Source organism: Cuculus canorus, chromosome 1 (assembly GCF_017976375.1).
Source record: "Cuculus canorus isolate bCucCan1 chromosome 1, bCucCan1.pri, whole genome shotgun sequence".
Classification (NCBI taxonomy): Eukaryota; Metazoa; Chordata; class Aves; order Cuculiformes; family Cuculidae; genus Cuculus; species Cuculus canorus.
In genome coordinates, this window is record NC_071401.1 from 151,777,963 (window position 1) to 151,803,721 (window position 25,759).

The 25,759-nt window shown below is 38.8% G+C and overlaps 1 protein-coding gene across 3 annotated transcripts in view; it reads right to left on the bottom strand.

Annotated features, from left to right (window-relative positions):
• LARGE1 (LARGE xylosyl- and glucuronyltransferase 1) overlaps nt 1-25,759 on the bottom strand; it is a 284,444-nt gene that overhangs the window by 21,884 nt on the left and 236,801 nt on the right. For 2 of the 3 annotated variants that reach the window (XM_054062449.1, XM_054062466.1), the window contains exons 10-12: nt 16,656-16,811; nt 5,737-5,900; nt 1,084-1,362 (exon numbers count right to left, since the gene is read on the bottom strand). In XM_054062449.1, the coding sequence (XP_053918424.1) occupies nt 1,084-1,362; nt 5,737-5,900; nt 16,656-16,811 (599 nt within the window). The remainder of the gene's footprint in view (nt 1-1,083; nt 1,363-5,736; nt 5,901-16,655; nt 16,812-25,759) is intronic. The other variant, XM_054062457.1, reaches the window with a different exon arrangement.

Sequence of the window (25,759 nt, forward strand, 5' to 3'; positions counted from 1 at the left end):
CAAGCTGACACAGTGCGATAAAACTTCAATGACATTACTGAATTCCAGTGTCTTAAAAGCCATAGTGAACTTGGCCCCCTACATGGATGCAGAAATTGAAAAAGGCAATTAATTCTCCACATGAGGGAGACATGAGAAGATGCTTACTGAATTGTTAAGCCTGAAACAAAATAATTCCTCCATAAGTTTATGGTACTGGAAGGTATATTTCCCTTTACACTCCAAAATCCTGGGCCTATGGACTGAAAGGGATTGCCTACAGGCAGACCCTCCTTGGAACAGTTTGATCAACTTTTACCAAATTTGAACAGAGATGAACAAAACTGGTCAGGACTAAGGAACTGAAATCCTCCTGTCTGGCCACAGGGTGTCCTCCTTGCTCTACGCTTTGGCTCAGATGACCAGCCTCTGCAGGGGAAAAAGGTCTTTATTAAAAAAGCTCAGTTAGTGGATCAGAGGTCTGTAGTTTGCTCAGCCCAGCCTGCTCATATTCATTATGATACAATACACACTGTGGTTACTCTTCCCAGTTTCTTTATGCTATTAATTTTGCCTTGACAGCTGCTGGTGTTGCAGTCGTATCTTTGAGGTAGTTAGACTATCACGCTCTTTTCAAACTTTGGAACTGGGTTAAGAGTGTGTCACAGAGACAAGAAGTTCAGTAATGCTTTGCATGTTTTTTCTGTAACTGACATTAAGAACCAGGGATGTTCAGGGAGATCACCCATTTCACATCTCTGCTAATACAGGATGCACTTGCACATGTAATAATACTTAGTCCAGTTCAATTTTCAAATTGATTCTTCTGCTGCTCTGAGGGAATTATTCTCATGGCTAACAGGGCTTATATTTAGAGTTGAATTTTTTCTTTCATAACCATATTGCTTTACTTTCAGTTACAGCCCCTTCCTCTACCCTACGAAGCCTTGTGCCTTGCTGGGCATTGTCACACCTTAAACATTTATAAAGCTGCCTCTTTCAGAACTCCTCAAACTGCATTGTTTTAGGAATATGTGGGAAGGAAGGGGGGTGGAGGGGCTGAAAACATGGGTGTTGGTGAGAATCATTCCACTATCCATTTACCTGAGGTACTCGTAGAGTCCATACATAGGCAAGAAGTCAATGTCGGACAGAAACATGTATGGTGTGCTGATATGCTTCATGGCCACATTCCTTAGCAGATTCACAGGGTAGAACTGCCCCTCCTTGTACACGATATGGTAGCCAACATTGTGGCGGCTCATAAGTACTTCTGAGCCTTGGGCATAGCGCAGAAATTGCTGGGCTTCTGCATCAGAAAGATAGAGTGCCAGGCTGATTGGACCTTCCCAGTGTTTGCAGATAGCTTCAAGCATCTGGAGCCTGAAAGAGGAAGGGTGAGAATAAGAAAAGGCTGCCTCCCTCTCTGGAACTCTTTGCCTGGGTTTATCTGATCAAATGCAGATATCTATCTCTAAGTGAGACAGATTGGGGTCACTTCATATGCTGTGGAAAGCAATGGATATTTCTACAGCACAATTCAGCACATCTAAGTTGATGCCTCCTTCTGGACAGACGGATTGCACCCTAGATATGCCTACTTCTTTGAATACAAGGGAGCCTCAGACAGCCCTAGCTCAGATATGCAAAACCACAGCTCAGATACGTACGGCTAGGTGAAATCAACATCACCCTTTCTGCCTAAAGCATTGAGGCTGCAGGAGAAAACACATGGATGATGGGAGCTTTGAGCAGTTGCAGTGATCTGTCCATGTGGATTTATTTACAGGATAAAAGGGCTCGTACTCTTAAACAGTGTCTACTACCCAATTCACACTTCAGGTCAAGCGATTCTCACACACTAACATGCTACAGTGCTCTTCAACAAGATTGTGGAAGAAAAAGAGACTCGCAGATCATTTTACCTCCTGTTCAGGAAAACCTTCCCCAAATTTTCGGAAGGCGGTTAGTCAGTCTCAAAAGCTGTTAAAAGTGACAGGTCAAGGGATTACTGACTAGAACAAAACACACTGTCAGGGAAAGAACAAAAGGATGACACATCAATAGAGATGGGATTTACTATGTGTAGGGAGTAAGCAGAGAAGGAAGGAGAGACATGGTATTGTTGTGGAATATCAAAAGAACATTTCAGATAAAACTATAATTTAAAGTACTAATTTGCATATATTTTAACAGAATCTCAAATTTCATGAAATAATTTTTAAAACAGGTTGTATCAATTTTAGGTTTTTTTAAACACCCAGCAGTTACAATACTACTGATGAAAATGACAACAAAAAACCTCATACGCAAACATAAATCAAACCCAGCTTGGTCAAAATTGTTTAAGCACTTTGAGTAATTTATAGAGAATTGCCTAGAGATTAAGACATGCCATCCAAAAACACAGCAAGGACTGATTACAAAGCCTCTTGAGTTAATACAAAGGGAAATGAACCTATGCAGCTTAGCCAGATATTCTATTAAAAATTAGGAAAGTAGACTATGCCACATGATTATCTTCTTTCTAAATACACATTACTAGATTTTCCCATTAATATTTATACAGAACACAAGAAAACTTTTTCTGCATCATCGTAATCAGGAAAATAATTTCCCCCTCCTACTATCTCCCTAAGCTCTGCAGCAGAAAGGAATGATATACTTATACCAGCAAACACACATTCTGATTTAACATTAATAGCTTTTTCCTGCATTTCTGAATGCTCATGATGACATCCAAGGCAATATAATAATTTTATCTTAAGATATGAGATACTACATTTAATAGTCTCCACCTGGTACATTATTTTCTTTTTATCTATTACTGAAATAAAGTTCATTATCAGCAAGAATTAGCCAAATTAGAAACACAAATAAATAAAAAAGATCTAAAAAGTATGTGAAGAGTTTAGGCTCTTGATTGTATAAATAATAAATAGAGAATAATATTTTTTTTTCCCCTTTTCCAACACAGTGGAAACCTATTAATTGGGAGACATCAATTTATCAGCATTCAGATTTAGGGCAGCCTTCTAAAAATGGAATATTTGCCTAGCAAGAAATACAGCAAAATGCCTTTCAAGGACTCTATGAAGTGGACAAATGGCACACATAACTTATTTAAACACACACCTGATAATGCCTGCAAAGCTTTTCACAATAGTTTAGCGGGCTTTGCTGGTATAAATTTCCAGCTGGACAGCTTAGTGCCCTTCAGAATGTTCCATTTTGCTGTGTTGTTCTCACTGACAGGCTCCATTTCCACAATTTTGATAGAGGCACTGCTAGTGACGCTCCATGATCTGCTCTCTGTAGATTGTTACATTAGTTTCCTTCAACCATAAAACTTAGAATTACAAGTTTCTAAGCACATCATGACCAAGTTATTTTAGTTTTGTTAGCAGTCTTGAGGTATGTACTCTCTTAAGGACTCTAGAGAAAATGAATATGCTCTTGTACTGCATTATGATGAGTTCATCATTCAGCTAGTCATTTTTTTAGAGGTCTGTTTCAGTCAAGAGAATTTAACTGGAATTCAACAGTATTGTGAGATTGTTTGTTTTCACTTTTCTTCTTAAGAATACCCAGCCAGTTTACCACTCATTCTCACCCCAACTTCAAGCACTGTAATGCTAATCAATGTCTTTCCTTGTCCATATCCTGATCTCACATTTTTGTAACTCCCAGTCTGATTTCTGAACCCCAGGTACCCACTGTGCCTCTTAAAAAGGCTGCCTATCCAAAACACATGCATGAAAAACACAGTGACACAGCCAAGCCATTACTGAAGAAAATGTCACATCAATATAAAAGGCGACAGTTAACCAGTAATGAACCAACAGTGGACAAGGACGGTATCAAAGCTTTTATCTAAAGACATTATCTAATGTTAGCTCATAAACTGCATCGCATTGTTGCATTCTTCCAGCTTATAGCACAGGCAAACATAAGCCTGTCACGATAGTAATGTCAGTCTCATCTCCAGCAGGGCTATAACTGGAGACATTGGGAGTTGCCTTTCTGCCTTTCCACTTCTCAGATGTTCGTTTGAAAGAACGGTGCGGCCATGTAGCTTATAGTGCATTGTTTATGTACATGTCACCTTACATCTGAGACACTACTCTTAAATGTCTGCAGCTATGCTGGAGGAATTTAATAAAAGTGGTTTAAAGAAGCTATAAAAAAAAAATAAGGCAGTAACTGAAAGAAGTGAAAGAAAACAAAGCAGCTAAAGAGTTCTTTGGTATCATATTATTTATTGATTTTAGCTGAAAGAAAGTATTTCCAACTCAAATCAATAATTTATAGCAACACACCAATGAAGTCGGGAAGATTTTCCCTGCACAGTACCAGGAGGGCTGTTCTTCCTGAATAAAAATGTGTGCTTCTGTCTATCAATAAAAACACATGCCCCAGTGAGGACCCAGAAAGGGAAACAGATGCTTAGACTTTGCATCAGTGCCAGTGAATCAGCACTGAGCCCCAGCTCATTCTTTTGAATTAAATTCTGGGGGGAAAATCCACCATGTGCACACATCAGGTTTACTAATTCACTGTGGCACTCACTCAGGGTCTGGCTTAATTTATTTCTTTAGTTTTTCACCCAAAGGTTTGTGAATACTTAAGAAATGTTTCCTCAATTAAAAATCAATAGAACAGACACCAATGCACATAGCAAATCGTGACACAATGTGCAGGATACAGTGCTGAGGCACTGGTGAAACAGAATAGCCCTCATTCGTTCATGTTTATTTTTAAAACAGGTGGTGTATGTTTTGTTGATCTGATTTCCTCTGACTCTCCTGGAATACTGTTGACCTTCCACTGGTGTAGCAGTGGTGATATACAAGGGTCGTGTTGTACCATTTATGTGCTCTGCTAAATGAAATATCAGTTTCTGGTTAATATTCAAGGAGTTCTGACTTGTTTCATAACCCACTCTGATAGCAGTAAACACAAAGTTTGGATTTGAATTGAGAAGTGGTAGGATAAAGGAGACTGACAATTCAAAATTTCACAAAGCTGGCTCATACAGACTGCACTTTAAGAGCTGTGAAAAATGACCACTAATTGCAATGGTGGGAGTCAGAAAGGGGCGTGTGGAACTTGTCACGAAATAGATTTTTTCCCCAAATCAAATACCAGTTAAATTCCACTTCACATCAGAACTGAAAGTTGAAAAGAGTTAAACTAGAAATGCTATTCTGAAAATCAACACTTGTATAAAAATTACTCCTATCAACAGGAGATTTTTTATTTCACAGTAGCACATAAAAAAAATAAAGTTTTGTTTTCAACTTCCCAATTTGAAACTATAACATTTAGTTTTGACTTTCACTATAGGAAAGATCTCTAATTGAAATTTTATGCAAGGGAAATACCAATGAAAGCAAAACTATCATTGTATAAGGAGGATATATGCATAAAAACTCAGTCAACTACAACTGCTTGCATAGGTCTATTACAAATATCTCCTCTTTTTTCCTAAGTTGCAGCAAAACTCCCATGAATTAATAATGCCTGACAATCTCATGAACTCTACCAACACTTGCGTGTGCACTGCAGAGCTGAAGTCTGGATGCATGTATGATATCCACATGTACTTCCACTAATTCAAGAAAGGTCTTACAGTATGACATACAAGTTTCTACGAAAGTGAGTTTTTTCTTTCCCCGAAGCATAACACACTTGGGTTTCTCAATAAGAAGATATTCATTGTCTCACACTTCCAGATGAACTAGAGATTTTCCCTACCTGTCCATTGAAAGTTGAGCCACCAGAGTTACATCAGTATTGTCTGAAGCAGGCTCATATTCATAATGTAGAAAATACAAATGAGTGCGATGGACGGTGAAACGTTCTCGACGAAATTCATAGCATAAATCATCCTCATCCAGCTCAGACAGCTGTTTCTGGAGCTGTAAGGAAAGAGGGGACATAAAGATAAGTTCTTTATAATTATTTTAGCAAATCAGAGAGAATGAGGAGGTTGGGAACTTGCAGCATAATGCAACGGGAAGTGGAACGTAGAGAGTATCAGGGTTTTCCCAAGCCTCACTCCCAGAAGTCACTGGACAAGCGATTAGAAGAAAGAACTTGTAAATAAATTGATAAGGCAGACAGAGCATTGTATTACAGTCTATACATTGCACATATTATCTGTATTACATACTTTCAACATCCAGACTAGCAACGAAACAGTATCACAAGTTTAATAATCACCACGTTTCAGAGTTAATGCTCCAACGTGATGCATAATGCCATTCCTTATTACAGTAGAAGCAGTGTTTCAAACTACTTGTATGCATACAGCTCCAGCAGATAAGACTCAGCAGCAGATTAAGCTTGTACACGCTGGACCAAGCAATTCTTGTTCTGCTGCCTCTCTTGGAGAATAGTAACTGCTGCTAGCACTAAGGACAGACAGCTGGAAAAGTAACATCTTGAACTGATTATTATTCCATTTCTTGAGATTTATGTATCTGCACCAGTTCCATTTTGCAATGAAAATATTCTTTCAAATGCAGAGGTGCCAGAATTAAGCCTACTCTTTTAATGGGATTTATGCTTCTGGATATCTAGTTTGAGAAATCCAAAGGATGGCAGATTAGCAAAGAACAGATATTTTTTTGGCTCCCTTGGAAACCAAGCCCCTTCAAAGTCAAAACGGGCATCTCAAAGCAATTCAGTCCCGAGTCACTTAGACATGTAACTTTAAGAGAACAGAAGTTTAGCTCTGGGGAAAGAAGGAAGAGGAAAACTGCTTATGCAGCTGACCAATTCCATTCCTGAATCGTATTATTTTAAAGCCAAACATCTGGCTAGATTATTTAACATGTACTAATTTAAAAGGAAAAATCAATTATACCTGCTGTAAAAAGTACTACAAAATATAATGAAGATGAAAATAAGATATGGTCTTAACATGTCAAATAAGAAGTTCAATTTGTGTTACTCTAAAATGAAGGTTATTAAAAAAAGGTATCATTTTTACATTTTATTTCTTAAAACCATCCTATTAGAAGAATACAACTGTATTCTTGTCAAAAAATAAGAAAGAAAAGAATATCATAGAAATTTTACAAGTTTTCATAAAAATCACAGTGTACTTCAAAACTGTTTCATGTAACAAACAGATTATTGAATACAGACATTCACTTAGATCTAAAAACCTCTTCTTTTTGTTCTGTCCAGAATGCAGTAACAGTTTCACCATCTTCAAGAAAAAAATGGAAAAAGTAGGTGTTTCTTGTTCTAATGCTGTCTTAAGAACCATTGTTCTTGGAACTATAAGCATAACGGTTGCCGTCAACAATAATGCTTACTGCCAAATGTTTTCCTGTGAAGACTGATGGAATAATTTCCTGATGTTTTGCTGTACGTCACTCTATAATGTTCTTCTAAAAAACAGAAAAACCTCCTTTGATTTCAATGCATTTTGGATCAGGCTTTCATTCTTCTGTGCTATTGTTCTGCACAGATTTTAAAACATCTCTCAAGAGAGATTGCTTTTAGAAAGACAAGAGTCCGAATCTGACCCTCTAAGTCTTTACTCAGACAAAACTTGTATTGAAATCAAGATCTCTTTGGGTGGAATAGAAATCAGGAGTTCTTTTATGTATTCTTGGAGTTCCACTCATTCAGCTTTACAAATCATCATTCAGGTGAGCCTGTACTTTATTTTCCAAGTCATATTCAAACAATATTTGAATTGAACTCAGTATTTACAACAATGACTAGAAAGAATATTGTATCTTTCTATTTCTTCCTTGAAAAGAGATATTAGCAAGCCCTTAATAGAATTATCAAGGAGACGATTGACATTCAAATGGTTAAAACAATAGCTAAGCACATTTCAGGGACACCTTACTATCCTGCTATACGCAAAAATGACCAGGGTAGCAGTTTATAATTGCACAGCAGCTATTAACCAGGCAGTCACTGAATGATTATCAAATTACATTCAGGTTGCAAGCTAAGATGATATAATTATGAATGAAGAATAACATTTGGAGCTAAATTATGGCTTTGCTCACTACAGAGCCCTGTGAGGGGGAAGAGGAGGAGACAAAACTTCTTAGAGGTCCCAGTATTTTGATGTTGAAACTCACCAAGTCACAAAGTTGGGGATTGAGGTGAAAGAGACCAGCAAACACAGAAGATCCCTTCTGCTGCAGGGGAAGGGAAATGTTTCTTTTTTGTGCTGCATTTCACAGATTTTGCCTCTGTCTTATCAGGCTTTTTCTGAGTCTGCAGCTATGCTGATAGTCTGCGAGGTTCTCCCTGGCACTTCCCATGACTCATGCTCAATACTGTATGTAGTGTTGGGACCCAAGAGAAGACCCAAGAGAAGAGATGGGATAGCTGTGTTCATACCTCTTGGAGAGAACAGTCCCCAGAAGGACCGTGGGAGTGGTATGCTCTGACTCTTCCCCCAGCACCCTCCACTTGAGTGCAGGCAGGCTGTTGGGGGAAACCCGAGAACATGCTGTCTGATAGTCTCAGCTAATATGCAGGCATCACTTGGCAGGATCAGACAACACACCTCCATCAACACTTTGCATGAATGCTTGTGCAATCCTTGACTCTGCATACCACGAGTCTAAACTGCCAGGCAGCCTTAGGAGCCACCCTCTGCAGGCTGGGCAAACACACCTTACTTAAAGTATGCTCCCTTGGGTAGGACAACCGGCACAGGACAGGCTATGATTTGGCCTGTAGCATTTCATAGCTATCTGGCAAGCAGTCTGCTTTAAGGACAGACCCATCCTGTAACGGATAGGCAAAAGGCACTTTAATGCAATAGCATGTGATTATCCACATGAAAGCTCCTCTCCGACTGGAAGCAATCCTGAATATGCTAGGCACTCCGGGTTTGGTCTGGCAAAACTCATCAGCTCACAAGCTATCTCACTGAAGCTGACGGTATGACATGGACAAATTATTAGGACCAACAGCTGGGGGCTCACAGTTAATGCAATTTAAGAGCCCTTTTCCCCTCTCTCACTTTCTTTGTTCCCCACATTCCTATATACATTCAGATACCTATGCCCTAGTATCCCATACACACATAAAGGCTGCTTCCTCTTTACTATGAAGAGACTCACCCAACCTATAAATACATATTGCACACAGTCATACAGCATTTTTTACACACTAGTTATCATGAAGAATGTTAAAGATGCATGACATTCAAGAGACAGGGAACTGTCTAAGACAGACACGTATTGATCCTTAAATTTATCTCTTTCCAAGTTACTTCATATTGTTTTTCAGTTACATGACCACATAAAATTTCTCCAATGAAATAACCTTCTCTACAGCAGGCGTATTGCATGGATCCATTATTTACAGACAAAGAAATTATAGCTTGGTTTAAGGCTTGCTCCTACATTATGTCTTGTTGAAAAGATGGGTTTATAATGGGAATGCTGAAAGATCTATGAAAACAGATGCTTACTTAGACAGAGTGTGACATCAAAATGAGGACCTTAATTTCATTTGGATTTGATAAGAATATGGCATCTCTTTTACGAACCCCTCCATTATACTTAGAACATGCCTAATATACCAAAGTCTTCTCGGCTGTAGTGTGACAGCATATACTCTCATAAGTGAAAATCTGCTCAGCATAGGATTCACTGTTTATACAAGATTGTCAACTCTAAGGCTACATGCGACTGACCATTTGGGAAATGTCACCTCTAGGGAACACCTTCACAGTTGAAAATTGTATTATTTTCAGACTGTGTATGGTAGATGTTCTCTTAGGGAATATAGTGGGAAACAAGTGCTTTCATTAACATCATGATGTTAATTGTTTCAAAAATAAAAATGGCAGCCGTGACATGCATAATACCAAAACAAATAGGGAAATATATTAAAAAAATATATGCCAAGTTACTTCTCTGTGCAACCAGCTCTGGCAGGTGATCAGACTTCATCTCAGGAAAAGCAGTCTTTGAAGCTAGGCTGGCCAGAGAGTCACAGGCAGGCCAGAAAGTATTCAAAGTATTCATCTTCATGATTTACCAGATCTACTTGTCTGACAAATACATTTGTATTAGATGAGGTGCTCTTTTCTATCCATGTGACAGATGGTAGACCCATATGATACATGACACACAGCATGTACCTTTCACCAGCAAACTGGTTAGTCTCCCTTACTAAGGCTGTTTCTACTGTAAACAAATTTGTGATTGGGTTTGGGTATTTTTACCTGCTCTATCAGAGAAGCAAATTACTTCCTACCAAAATCTCCAGGATTTCATCTCAGATGAGATCAATCCAAAATCCAGAATCAGAATTACGTTCTTAGGGATTAGAGATATTTTAAAAAACCTGCAAACAAACAATGGTTTGTGTCTAGAGTCTATTTAGATGTTGGGGAAAGAGATAAAATCCCTAACACAGGCATCTTTCATAAAATGTTTAAGATGAGGTGAGATGACACTAGGCTTAAGTCACTCACTCAATATCATGCTAATACATGAGTAGCTTGGCTGAAAACTTTTAACTTTCACATCTTCTTTTCTTCTCCCAGGTGTGTGCAGTTAAGATTCACAGCACAATATCAACTCAGCTTAGTCACTGAGATGAGAACTAACACCAGCCCAGGATGAAACAATAATCTAGTTATAAACTGCAGCATTTTCATTTCCTCCTGTGTAGCTCTCCCAGTTCCCACCAGTAGGCAATTTGGATTGCAAAATTTAGCATTTTCAAAGTGTGTGAATTAACTGTTGCCTTTAGTATGGCATAAACAAAGCAGGTGGTGATGTAGGGAGGAAAAACATTCACTGAGTCTTGTTTGGGATGACCTGTATAAAGTGCTTCTGGCTTCTCCAAAGATTAGTAATAAAAGCCAGACTAATCCCATGCCAACTAAACCTTCTTTTCTCCCATGCCACAAAATTTTGCACATTTGTTATGGGTCAAATTGAACCTTATGTGCTAAGGACAAAGCTGTGCTAAGGACAAAGAGGATAGTGTCTGAGCAAGCTTACCTAGCAAGAGGCGTTTTGCTGCAGCATATGAAAGTAGCTAATCTGGCTAAATGGAAGTAATGGTTTATAGAGACCGCAAACAATCATCACAATTAAAAGCCCAATTTTTAGGCATGCGTATATACAGACAGTTCTGCATATATAAAGTACAACTTCCCTTGACCTCAGCTGCAGGAGTCAGATCTTGGTAGTCTTCTGCATCTCCTTTCCTCAGGTCCCTGCCAAACCTTCTTGGCTGAGCTGTTTCCAGATCTCCCTTGCAAAACAGTGCCTTGACAGGTTGGTCTTCCTGCTTTTGTTTCCCCTCTGTCTCAATTAACTCTTTCCTTTCTGCCTTTGAACTAGCTTTCAACCTTTTTATATGTGAATCTGGAATTTTTTCTCCTCCATACTGTCTGGATATCAGTGAGCACAATGCATTCCCCTCAGAACAGAGATCAAACAAGTTCCTGCTCTCAACTCTACTGTCCAGTCAGAACCTGGCATGGAGCTTTCAGAAAAAACAGCCACAGAAAATACCAGTCTCTGTCCAGGTCCCCTGTGCAAAGCATGCTCAACTCTGCTGTGTCACTTGGATATATATAATCTGGTCAGACATATCCATGCACACTCCTAAGAAAGAGTCTCCAGAGATCTAAGCCTCCTAAGGTCAAAGAAAACACCACTGAAGATGTGTAATCTATGTTTTTTCAGCATTATAATTTGCCTAAGTCTTCACCAGACTGGCAAAAGACATGTTCCTGACCCTGAAGTCCGTTTCTTCCCTGAGGTATAGTGTATTCCATGAAGAGAACTTGTGGTGTGGGCAACTCCATTAAGCTTTTCCCCACGTTTCACTTTAAAAAATCAGGAAAAAGAAAAAAAGAGATATACCAGCATGACCAAAAAAAATCCTAGCCCACGTGATCCCCCATCTAGCAATATTATAAGTAGTTGAAGGTGGTATAATGGCAATTTTCAGGAAACTAAGAGGATGGGCTACCAGCTCAGCATTTAATAACAATAACAGCTATAATAATAGAAACAACACAGCTGGGCGAGCCAGGATTTCACCTCAAAACTCCCATATGCATCTGAAAGACTATGTCATGACAAAATAGAAACTTTAAATCCCAATTCTACAGTGTTCTGAAATCCTGCGGGAGCAAAAGATACTCAAAGCATCAGCCTGACTGCAAGTGCAGAACCCTGATACTGACTTGGAAGGTCCCTTTGCACGCTCTTTTTAGAGACTGAAAAATTGCTAAATTTGTTAGTAGAGATAATACTATGTGTCAGGTTGCTAAAATCTCTTGTTCTTCTGGTGGATGTTGCAAGCTGGCATGCACAGCTGTTTACTAATATTAAGAATCTCTGGTTTTGCACCAAAAAAGTAAATATAAAAACGCACATTTAGTGAGTAAGTATACACCTAAGCAAGTTTCGGATTTAATGCTGTGGCAGAAGTACCTGGTGAGAAGCTGTCTGCAGGAAAGAAGTTTTATGAGAATACTAAAAGGTTGAGTGTGTGCTTGTGTGCTACAATCAGGCTTACAATGTCTATCTAAGTGTAGAGACAGGCTGGTACACAGAAGATCCTGTTGTAATATTTTAGGCTTTATAGTAGGTCCTTTAGAATGAAACACTGGGCATAAGCATTAAAAGCCAATAGGAAATGTTTATATTAGAGATTACTGTGAGCTTTGGCTTTGTGGTTTTGCTAAAATCTTCTGCATTGCATTAAATTAAGAAAGAATGAGTGAGAATGGGGAAACAGCATAGCATAAGTAGGATGGAGTGACTGAGGACGTGCTCCAAAGACCACTTCAGTCAATGGCTGTGTTTACACGAGGACTTGGTTCATATTCTGAACTTCCCATCCAGAATACGCATATAATGCAAAGGGGTGATTGTAATATCAATTTGCAGAGAAGAGTCTGCTCTGTGTAATCTCATTTTGTTATTGAATAAAGGAGATTTACAGTACTGCTCTATGGCACAGTGCATGTGAGAGCCTCCTGTCCACAGCCTGCCCCTGTAACACACAGGGTCTTTCAGCTTGAATATTTCAAGTAAAGGATGAAACATGTATATACACACAGATATACAAATTTTAATATATAAACAGAAAAATTACCACTGTCTGTATTTCTTTGCCTCAAATTCTTCAGTTCCGACCCCTATCTATTCTGTTCATTCCCATTTGTAACATTTTGGAACCTAATAACAATGCTGTTTGGTACAGCTGAAGATCAACAACTGACTAGATCAGGACTATGCAGTACAGGATCCAAAGACTATCTTTATACCTCTGAAAATTCAGTCTGTGATACTATATGTCCTTAGCAAACATTAAAAAAAGAGAAATACTAATCCTTCCATATATAAATAGATATATATATTTAAGCATACATGCATGCACACATATGCACAGAGGAAGAATAAGCGAGATTAATGTAAGGTCTAATTACCTTTTAAGCTAATGCCTTTTACATCTCTCTGGCACTGTAAAAAGTCCTTAAAAGGGGAAGTTACACAATTTACATTCATTTTAAGGCCATCTCGATACTGATGAGAAGTGTAAAGGGGCCTTAGAGTAACAGAACCAGCCCAATGTTACCCACTGCCACACTTTCTTTTCACATTTCACAGATATTTGCATTACAAATGAGATTCCCTAATTAAAAGCTGCATTCTAAATAAAACATCCTTATAAATATTAAACTGTTGAGAAGCAATGGCTGGCATATTGGAGCAGTACCTTAAGGGCAGACGCTGATATAGCCACACTGTGAGTGACAGGACTCACGGCAAGCTGCTGCTTCTTCCACAACAGGTCTCAGTGCATTTACTGCTTAAGTAATTCTGATTATAAAAATCAGCAGAGCTATTCTAACATTTTGTCCACTGGTCCACATTGCAGAGAATCACTGGGAGCTGAAGGAACACCTTTTGCCCACATGAAAAACCTAGCATAATAAAGCCCTATTATGTTTTGGGGCTGTTGATCTCAATTCAGAAAAGAAAGAAAAAAAAATAGGTCTTAAATCAAACAGCCATTTCTACTTCATACATACTTGACTTGACATAAATTATAGCCTTCTATGTAACATGTATGCTTACGAATCCTAAAGTAAATGTAGCTGCATCTTGTCAGATTAAAGGTCCATTTAAAGCAGGCTGGCTGCCTAGAGAGGTATGTATAACCAGGATAAGTGTAGAGAGATGCTTTCTCAGAACACTCCTGTAGTCCTGAACCTGTGTATAAGGACTTTTTGCACCAAAGCTTAACAGCTCCTAATTGATTTTCTCTCCATGAAGAGTCACTTTTGAACATATGTACATTTTTAGGAACATTACCTCCTGCTCAAAGCTTCATTACATCATGGGTAAAACGTCTATCTTTGTTTCGAACCTGCTTCTTGCTATTTCCATCTCATGCCCCCTAGTTCTTGTACTGGGATGAATGAAAACCAGCAGTTCTTTGCTCACCCTACAAGATTGTCTGCTTATGATTAGCCTGCAATAGATCATGGCAATGTACTGTATTTTTGTAGGACACCTGTGACACTGTACGTGCTACGTCAGACAGTGATAGAAAGCCATTCTCATGATAATCCTATTTTTAAGGTCTCATAACTTCAAAGATGAAACTTGCTTTTTGTATTCGAAAAGGACATAGTCAAGTTTAGAGAGGAGCTTACATCAAGGGTAGCTAATAAAAAAAAAGTCTCAAGTGACTTCTCAAGCTATCTGAAGGTAGACTTTTTTTCTATGTGTGATTGTTTAGATAGAACGCTGTTAACTTTTTGGTGCCTTTTGGAAAGTTAGGACTCATGTGCATGTCTAGCTCATTCTTTTCCAGTATCTCTTTTTTTTTTTTTTTTTATTTATAAATGGAAGAATGACTTAGATTTCTTTTTCAGACACAAGCCATACCATATACCATATTGCGTTCTACTTGTCTTGAATAAGAAACAGGCTTGAACAGTTAGTCATTTCCAGTGTCTATCAACTAGACACAAGTTCAGTAAAATGAACCATTTTAAACTTTCAGGATTGCCATTTTCAGAAGCAAGAACTTGCATTCATTGTGCATTGCTCTACAGCAACTTTTCATCTGGAATAAATCTGTTTATTTAGGATTTACGGAGCTATGGAAAATATAGCACCAAATCTGTGACTGCATTCATGCTCTTTGAACCCACATAACCTATTGTGAATTCAGTATAATTTTAACCTGCATTCCTAAAGTGTGATGAAGGTGCGTTTTGTTCTGTGGTCTGTTATTTTATTTTTTATAATGTCTCACTCCCCTTTTCTCTTCCTATCCTACCCTCTACTCGGTCTATTGTATCTTGATGTCTCCAACTGTTAGACTCCTAGTGGTCTTTCATCACGTTCAGTTCACTTGATTGTCTAAAAGCCTCTCACTCTGGCAGAGGATTTGCTTTCACTGTGTACTTGCTCTCTTCCTTATCTCTGCTTCAGTCTCTCCCACTTAAAGTTTATCTCCAGTTTCTCATCATTACCCACTCCATCCAGAAGACAGTGGATGATCAAATAAGTACCTGGGAAGCCATGCCTTGGGCTAAAATATATCTATTCAATCTCTGAGTGCTATAGTTAAAAAATTGGAATGGCATCTCCTGTGGTCATTTTATCAACAGACTAAATGGAAACACTACAAGACTCAGCGATGCTATTGATTGCAAATTACCTCCTAACTGCTAATGTGTACATGATACTGGCTTTGCTTTATTGATTTTTATATAAAGAATGTTGTATATTTTAGATTTTCTTTCTTGCAGATAACATAAAAATGTTACAGATCCCTCTTTATTTCCTTTCAGGCTATATAGCCAAAACTGGTACTTCGTCTAGAAATCTCCATAGACCATATTATACCCATGAGTTCATATACCTCTGTGTATAAACCTTTCAGTTAACAGGTTCTTACATTGGAATTATATGCACTAAGACATACACATCCACAAGAACATCTGTATATAAACATCCTTGATTTCAAGCATTTTCGAAGGATTTGCTTCATCTGAAAGGATCTGATTGCAACTTTTCTGCGGATAAACATAAATGCTGCTGTGTTTGGTTAGGGGTAGTATAGAAAAAAAAATGCAGTCTGACAGCCTATGTATACCTTGGAGTACTAACTCATTCTACAGTTTGCAGTACGGTAAAAACTCACAGATCTAAATTCAGCAGTCCTGATATTTTCTTCTCTATTATTTGAGCATTACTATCCATGCCAAAACTGACATCACTGTATGCTGAACAAACATGCAGCAAGAAACAAACCCTTCTGGAAAGTTTTCAGTCTAGAGGTGAGATGTGCAAAATTGTGTAACGGAATTAAGAGCCCAAATCCTCATTTTCAGCTTGTGACGTTACCTTTGTTGGGGATTTTTAAAAGGCAAGGTAGACAAAAAAAAAGCAACAAAAACCAAGGGAAAGGCAGGATTAATAGGATGGTTTTACAGGCAAGGAACTGAGGTACAGAGAGATTAAATAAATTGCACAGCATCACTCCTGGAATCTGAGCACTGACCTCAATTCTCCTGAGTCTCTTCGCACTGCACTACCTGCACCACCAACTCTCCAGGTCTCCATATATCCTGTGCTTTCTATGAACCACCCTTTAAATCTCCAAGAGCGAGACATCCCACTTACATTTTCACTGTTAACGTCTGCCTCACTGGGGCAGCCAAAGAGTTCCCGTCTTAGCAAATTCCCATCATATTCCAGGAATGTCAGGTAGAGGTTGCGGAAAAACTCCACGTGCTTGTTTTTCACTCGCAGCTTCTTTGGTGAGTTCCAGTGAATCACCTCAAAGGGAAAAGAAAATACATCCTGTGGTTAGAATACAGACTTGCTTTATCTGCTCTTTTTATGTGTGTTCAGTTCACTGTCCTCTTACAAACAAACAAACAAAAAACTCCAACCTCAAAACTACAAAGCCTTCCTTCCTTTTTATCAGGAAGCCGTTGCCACATATTCTGCAAGGAACTGATGCTCTGCAGGTGATGTGAAACTCCTCCATAGGATAACCTGCACATTTGAGTGGGTGTGCTGCTCTAGTTTGTGATGCATCACCTCATAAACACTGCCACAATTCTAATCCCAGACCTGACAGGCTCTGGACTCCGTTGAAGAAGGTAGCAGGACGAGTGACACAGTATTAAGTATTAAACATTAATCTCAGATTTCCACATGACTGTTTCAACTAATGAAATTAATTCACTCTTTCAGGCCAGGCAGACTCTTCTCTGGTTAGGTATTGAGAAGAAAAACCTTGAAATTAATTCCTTTATCCATTTACTCCTTTCAAAAAGGACTGAATTTAATCTGTCTTCCTTTTTGCCATTGCTTCATTTAAACAAGACTGATCTCAGTTGTGTTATACAACACAGCAATGCAGTACAATGCTTCATCTTTGAATTCCAGTTTCTAGCAGGTATTTAGCCTCTGCTAATGGGAGATGACTCTCACGCTGGCCTAGATTTAACTCTAACATAAAGGGCCTGATTCTCCTTTACATCAAGGCAACTCTGTACTGCTGCCAGTGTGAATGAGACCCTAAGGAAAAACTAAGAGGGAGCCAAAAATGGCTTGCAGGAATAATTTCATTTTATAGTGGCTATATTTTAGGCATAAGGAAAAGAAAAACACCAAATGCTTTCTATTCAGTTTTATTCCTGTGACTTCTAAAGAGATTAGGGAAAAAGTCTCCCTGGGAATATTTCCAGGCTAGGAGCTCTGGAGGTTCTCTGAATCCATTAACTTAATTGCAAGAAGGCACCGTGTCACTCACACGCAGCCACAGAGCTGCAATGCCAGCTGCTGAGCCGTCTGCGTGGTAAGCTTTGCTCATTGCATCTGTGGGAGAGAATGCACAGAGCTGAAGCACAGTACGTAGAACAGACACAGCCCAGAGCAGATGAATGCATCTCCCTTGGTGTCAGCAACACATCTCCACAGGAACAGGGAGCCCTCTGAAATCATGCTATCTGTTGCTGAATCAGTGGACTGAATTCTTCCTGTACTAACTTCAGCAAACAACAAACTCTCTTCACTTGAGTAGTCATACTGCCATAAAAGCTATGGCACTCTCTTTTACGTATCCAACAACAATGAAAATATCTTCTGACAGGGAAAGCTTTGTCCCTTCCTGGGAATTCCACTGCTGAGGCTACTAAGATATCAGAAAGCCATATATGCAATTACAGAAAAGCAACTGTAGGGAAATAAAGATCATTTTGAAAGTAGGCAAATCATTTTTTCCAGTTACAGGAACAATTTAAGTCAAGATCACGATCCATATATACACTGTATAAATCTGAGAAATCATTTGGGCAAAAATAATTGGTGTAGGTATTTTTGAAAACAACTTGACATATTTTATTTAACTTCAGCAAAAGGCATTAAATGCATAAAAAAATGTCAACAACTGAATGATACCTCAGGGAAATGGGCACGTGTAACAGAATCACAGGGTTGAGGGAACCCAAAGGGCTGCTGAACAGTTTTACAGGGTACTAGTATGTATTTTTACAAGCAGGCATAGAATGGAAACTGTCTGCCTATAACTTGCACTTATTTAAGAGTGGATTAAGGAAAGCTGAGAAGCAGGCAAATGGGGCAAAAAATACTTGCTAAGAAAAATCTTCTTGGTGTTCTCCCTACACTTCATGAGAGTTTCCTTTTGGATGTCTTCATGAGCGTCCCATTTCCCTGCTGACCACTCACCCTGGGGACCATGAACATATAAGTGGCGAATGATTATAAAGACAGTAACTGTTATGGGACAAGCTCCTCAGTGCTGCAGGAATTTCCCATCAACATATACTATGTCACATCGTAGCCAAGTACTGGTGTTGACGCCTGTACCCAGTTGCGTGGGGGGTGATGTCAAAGGCAGACAACTGCAGTTGTCAGCACAGAAGCTCTTTGCTGCTGTGTTTCAAAATCTGTTGTGTGTGTAAAAGCTGGTAAGTGTCAAGAGCCTAGCTGGTGGTTTAGATCTGATCAGATTTGAAACGTGTCAGGATGCTGCATGTGTACAGATGTCAGAGGAGCCTGGAGTGAACTGAAGAAAACTGAATGAAGCTGATGACTATTCAGAAAAGCTGATTTTTTAATCAAGGAAGACAGCTCATGTCAATGCAGCTAAAGAACATCAAGGAACTATGCAACCATCTGGATGACCTGAGGTAAGAAAACCACAAAACAGGTCTAGCAAAAAAGCAGGCTTCTATTCAAATATAACACGATTAGATAAATATTAAATGATTTATGAAAGTATAAAAAAGAACAGCAGGTTTCAAAAAGAAAAGGAAGACTCTTAGCCACTGACATGCAACACTGCATTCAAAGAGAGTATTCTTCTTTTGCTATCAGCCCACAAACTTACCTTCAGCTCTGACTGTAGCTGTCTGATTTGGTCTATTGCACAGCAGAAACTGTACAGGCCACAACATCCTCGCATAGGCTGTCATGGACATCAGTGAAGTACACAATAAAGACAGTGGGCTGCACAGGTAAAGCTATGGCCATTTTGTTAGAAACTTTAATGTGGCCAACAGTGACTTTATTGGAGAAACAAAAAAAAATTAGTTGGAAAAAGACCAAAGGGAAATAAAAATACGCCCCCTACAAACTTAGAATTTAATTTGCAAACTGAGCAACTGTTATCTCAGCATTAAAAAGAGTAAATGAATCCGAAAACTAAAAATGTGTTTCTTTCTCTGTTTTCCTTCCCAATTTCTAAGTTTTTGCAAAGTTCTGTTGGCTTACAGAAGGAATTGCAGCTAAAACATACGAAATTCCAGTGCCATTATCTAGGTGGACACCCCAGGAACAGTGCCAGCCTTCAGGCTGTCCCATGAATCCTTCCCGCTCTTGATGAAGACTGCCTGAGAACTAAGAAAAATGTGGTCCTTAATCTTCATTTAGCAATTTAAGTACTGAAAGATCAGAACTTAAATTTCCACATCTATTTAACACTTGGTTAGTTGTCATTAAGCAACTTGGCACTATCTACATTTCTGTTAATGCCATCCTAGTTAATCAACAACCGTTACCACTCACTGATTAGGCTCAGCCAGCCTCCTGGAATACTTCCATATACTTGTAACCTAGTGAAACAGGCTAACTATGCTGATAGTTCTTGTTTATTCACCAGGTTCTGACCCATAGCAGTCAAATGATGACACAGTTGGAGCCTCAGAGAGAGGCAATGGGATCCAAGATGGAAGGTAAAAGAGGATGTTACATACTGATGGAATGTAGGAGAGGGCTCTAAGGTCAGTTATCTGCATGGAAGTACACTTAAAATTCACAGAAAACTTCCTTAGGTTTCCAGCTGCATTGTCCTCTCTGGTGAGACAAAATATTTCAAATCTGATATTCAAATCACTGAACAATAAGCTTTGACACAACATTATTTCTATAGGTACCATTATCCATTTTTCCCCTAAATCATCTTCTCTCTCTAAAAGAAGGATTTAGCCAAATGTTTTTTTTAACCACAACCTCTTCCAATTTTTACCCAAGGACACATCTTGGTAATTTCCCACTCTGCTTCAGCACTTACAAAATCAGAGAATACAGGGTATCCCGTATACCCATATACCTACTTTCCAGGCTTAAGGGGCAAAATGTAAGAAAAAATTTAAGCCTAAAGAGGTTTAATTTTGCATAGCACTGAACAGATATTCTGAATTAAGCCCATGAACGCTTTACAATTTAGTGAGATAAGTGGAAGTAGTATTTTGCAGATGGGGAGCTTTCCTTCTTAAAAACTAGACTCCTTATTTAGGTAACTAGGCAGTTTCCAGTAATATCTGCACAGTAAAGCCACCTATATATGCCACTTTAACGCCATCTGAATAGGCTATTTTTCAGGCACATATTACTGAAAAGTTTAAATACACCCCAAGTCATGCTATGAACAAGCACCACATGTTTAACTTATGCCTCAATTAGAGATGTCAGGAAACTTTATTTTAAACTGTCTTTTATCAGCAATTGATAGCTTAATAAAAGAACTAATTTCCTCAGAAAGGATCAAATACTTCACAAAAATGTCATTAGGGAGGTTTCAGAGTGGTATTTCTGAACTGCATAAGTGAAGGAGACTCATTTTGGAGTAGAGTGCAACCCAGAATTCCAGGCACTGCTTTAAGATGTGGGATTAAAACCTTTGCCCTTCCTGATCTGGTGCTCATGGCCCCATGGATTACTTTACCCCACTGCTTACTGCCTGTGCTGTATTGAAACATGTTGACAGGCCATCCCTGTCTTGTCATTTTCACCAGAGTTCTCAGTTCTTCCTTTTTGCAGCTCTCCTTTCAACTCATGTTTAATAAGAGGCCTCCTGACTGAAAAAAAACCCACTCCTATTAATATCGCAGTGCTCCCTGTTTGCAGAGCGGAAGCACCTTACTGACTGACATGTTCATTGAAGGGAGGAGTCTATGCTCAACCCTGTTGAGTCCTTACTCCTCTCAGCGTAGCCCTTCCTTCGTATTAAAAGGTGCAAGGCAGCAGAATGCCAGAGCTGCTTCAGATCAGTGCTGAGGCTGTTGGACAGCATGGAGGGCTCAGGGACTGGAATAGAAAGAGGTGCAATAGGTCAGATTCAAGGCAGATCTGAAATGATGCATTTGGGGACGTGGAAAAGATGTTTAAACTCTTGTAAATGATTTCACAAAGTCATTCTAGTGTGGAGGACATTCCCAGGGAGGACACAGTGAATCATACAACACAATTTCAGAACAGGGAATTTATGAAGTTAATTATTTATCTCACTGCCAATTTTGCAGTAGCTGTGTTAGAAACCAGTTTGAAAAGCTGTCACACGTTCTAAATAATTTTCCTGTTTTGGAAGGGGGCTAAATTCTAATAATTTCATACATTTCCATTGAAGAGTCCAGCATCTGATTTTTGTGATTGTGAACTACCAGGTTCTCTGTGTGTAAATAGCATCTGTATCCTTGACAACCAGACTTCTCTTCATGACTGACTCATTCAATGAGGTCATGATTCATTGTCAGAGCCATCACAATTCATTACCTTCTTTCATAGGATTTTTCTTGCCATTTGGTTGGTGCCAGATCATAGTAATTGAGATTTCCTTACAGACAGGAACAAACTATTAAGCAAAAAGGAAAGCAAACACAGGGCTCAACCCTGCAAAAACAATGCATAAATGAACATTATTTCCAGGCAGATCCGCATAGGCTTTGAAGACCAGCAAGGCATCGTCCTAAAGCACACGTGCTTGTCCACTGACATTGCACGTTGCTGGAGACCATGTGAAGAGCTGAAATAAGCAAGACAGACAGTGGATGCCTACACAGAATAACTACTAGCACTTCCACATCTTTTGGCAAGTCTTCAATAACAACTCCTGAGTATTTCTCCAAGGTGTAACAAATAAACACCTTTAACCTCTACAGAGACTGCATTTGTCACACTTGGCAAAAGGGTGTTCACTTCCTCTCAGCCCACTTTTATTTTCTATTTAAATTTTCCATTTCAAGACATTCTTGATTAATGCAAAGCATCATTAAAGCAGGTGCCCTCAGGGTGGGGAAAATAAGATCTCTATAAGTGTAATTGTTTACATAAGTTTTCGTTCCATACACCATGGACAGAAGAACAAAGCCCATGGACTTCAGTCTAGTTGTGTACAGTGTGGCCTCTAGCACTACACAGTATGACACAGGAGGTTAAGTAAGCATTTAGATGAATGAAAAAAACAAAGTAGTCTTATTTTGATGTTGCTGTAGATGGATATAAAATTAGTGGTCATTAACAATGCAGAACTTGATTTTAAATAATTCTGGTTTTCTTCTGCAACTTCTTAAAGACCCTCACATGCGAGTTCTCCCAAATTTGTATGCACTGCTCAGCTACAGTAAGAAAGTAGAGTTCAGCAGTAGTCAAACATCTGATTTTCTCCAACATAAGACAGTACTAAGAAAAACTAAAAAAATGGAGATTCAAATTAATGAATGAGGCTTACAAACTGAAAAAAGTAATTAGAAACCTCTGCAAGCCATATGAACTATTCAAGTGCTCCACAGGCCTGCAAAAAACAAGCTTATCATCGTGTGTTTACACAAATGTGAGCAAAGCAGCGAAGAAGTGCGTATATAAACGTACACATACGTACACACACACACCTGAACAGCAACCAGCCCTGGGAATGTAAGTTTATTTGACATAATATTGTGTGAAAGAGATGACAAATCCTCAAATTCCATGGACTTTGAGGCCAGATGGAATTAAATCAGTGCCTTTTTGGCCTGACGTGAGGAATGCAGTCTGACTTGATGGAGGAATACTTGACTGGGCCAGCTTTACCTTGGAATTCAAATATCTCCCTGCATTTCCTACTTTTCTATGCTATCTTTCTTAAGCCTCTAGTACAAACTTCACAATCTGTCTTTCTCTCCCTCTTACCCCGGAGGATTCTCTTGCCTCGTTTCTTATTCCAGTCTTACCATGAAATACATGATGTGCCAAATACGCTGTGTCATACCATTTATATTAAATGCCATGGAACTGACTAACTGGCAATTTTAAGAGAATATATTCTTACATTTTCTAACTTGGGCTAATGACATTTGTTGCTTTTTTTGAGAAGACCACATACTAAACTAGCTAGCTTCTTTTCAGTACTAGAATTGTGCTAATTTTCATACTGCAAACTCACAACTTAAATTTATTTAAATCGTAAGGAGAATTTTAAACATTGCTGCCTGAGGGCCAGTTGTTTAAGTGCTGAATATGGGAAGAGCTTTATTGAAACCAGGGGGCTTATATGCACTAGTTAAGGCTCTGGTCTCTCTTTCAAAGCCAAGAATTTCAGCCCCGATTCAGTATTTAGAGGATAATTTTAGCAGTGTGAATAAGTCCAGTTCAGTTGAATAAATTGCTTATCTGTCTGCAACCCTTGTTGAGTTAAATACCTCAGACCAGAAAGCCAGTGGAGGTCACCATGCATCTTAGGTTTTGTCCCCAATGCTGTCATGGAGTTGACAGTGTGATACAATATACAGTATAAACAACCAAACCTAAGTTATACCTGTAAACATAAATTTGTTAATCAACAAAAAGAAAGGATTCAATTTATTTTTAAGATTTTATACTTCTGTTAAATGCTTGCTTATAGCATTTGATCTACATGTCCCTCACCTGATGGGTATTAGTCAATGCAGTCACTGTAGCCTAAAAAGTGGTTTGCTTGATTAGTTGTCAGTTGACTACTCCGAGGTGAGCTTAACGAGTCACAAAAACCAGTAATGAAGAGAACAATTTTGTTGTCCAAACAGAGATGTGTAGTAACACTGAAAGCACCTTAGGGTTATCCTGCCTGCCCATTAGCTGCCTTGCCAAAAGGGTATCGTCTCCTGCAGGTTTGTATTGTATTTGCCAGTCCCATACAGATATCCAAAAGCACCTCTGGTGGCTCAAACTGTGTTCAGCAAATTAAACCAAGCCCTAGATCTTCAGTTATTATCTTCACTATCTTTTGATACATATAAATGTATGTGTCAAGCTTGTCCTGAACCCTATCTGGCTGCCTCTGTGGATTATGAGAATTAAAGTAAGCCCCTAATTCAGAGAAAAATACTGGGACATCTCACAGGTAGTAGGTGTATTTTTCTAAAATTCACGTTTTAGAAAATACTTTCCCTGCTACTACATCTCTCCTCTCATTTCAGGCCTTGCAATTGCTGTTACACATGATTCTCAACATGCGCGCAGAACTATAACCTCTACCAGCACTCTGTTGCACGGTATAAAACCATGATGCTTTAAGTCCCTGTGTGGATCCTGCCTTACAAACATCTATCAGAAAACATTTACTGATCTATGTAGTGACCAGTATACTGATCTAACTTTAAAGGTGCCTTCCACAGACCACATCAGAATAGCTGATTGTGAATATTTCATGTACAAAATTCAAGAAATACTGGCTGGCTTTGACAGGTTAGTTAACCCATGTAATAGATCTGTCTTTTGGGAAGCGCAGCTTTTGAAATCAGTGTGTTGAGGGTGATTAATTTTCTATATTTATCCAGTATCTGGTGTTTATACAGAACATTCCTGCCGTTACTCTAGAAATTGTTGCAATGGAAAATTTTGTTAGATTTAGGAAATATATTGAACCATGATAGTGGTCAAACTCTGGAAAAAGGTGCCAGAGAGGTTGTGGAATCTCAGTCTTCAGAGACCTAACACTCAAATGCACAAGACACTGAGCAACATGATCTAAGCTGGTCCTGCTTTGAGTGGGGTTTGGTTGACTTCCATAAGTCCCTCACAACCTCTTCTATGGTTCTGTTGGTTGTGGTTATTTTATTTTTTTTTTAAACACCATTTACTAAAGCATTCTTAAAACACAAATTGAGTATATGAACCTTAACTGAATTTTAAAATAAATTGCCAAACCCTACCTAATATTTACTGTGTTCTGATGCCACTAGTCTGCTCTTATGGAATCCATTTAGCCAGAAAGTTCTATTCTACACCTTGCAGAAGCTCAATCAGCTTCAATTCTGAACTCCCTTCATGCTACATTTGAGTCTGTCCATTCAAAATGATGATGGCACAACTGGCAGTAATTTACCCATATCTGTTCAAATCCATCCTGCTTTTATATTCTACTTGACAACAGTGAAAAACATGATATTGAACAGATACTATAGCTTAATTTTATTAAATTAATAGGTTTCTAGTCAGCCCTTTTTTTCAGGACAAAT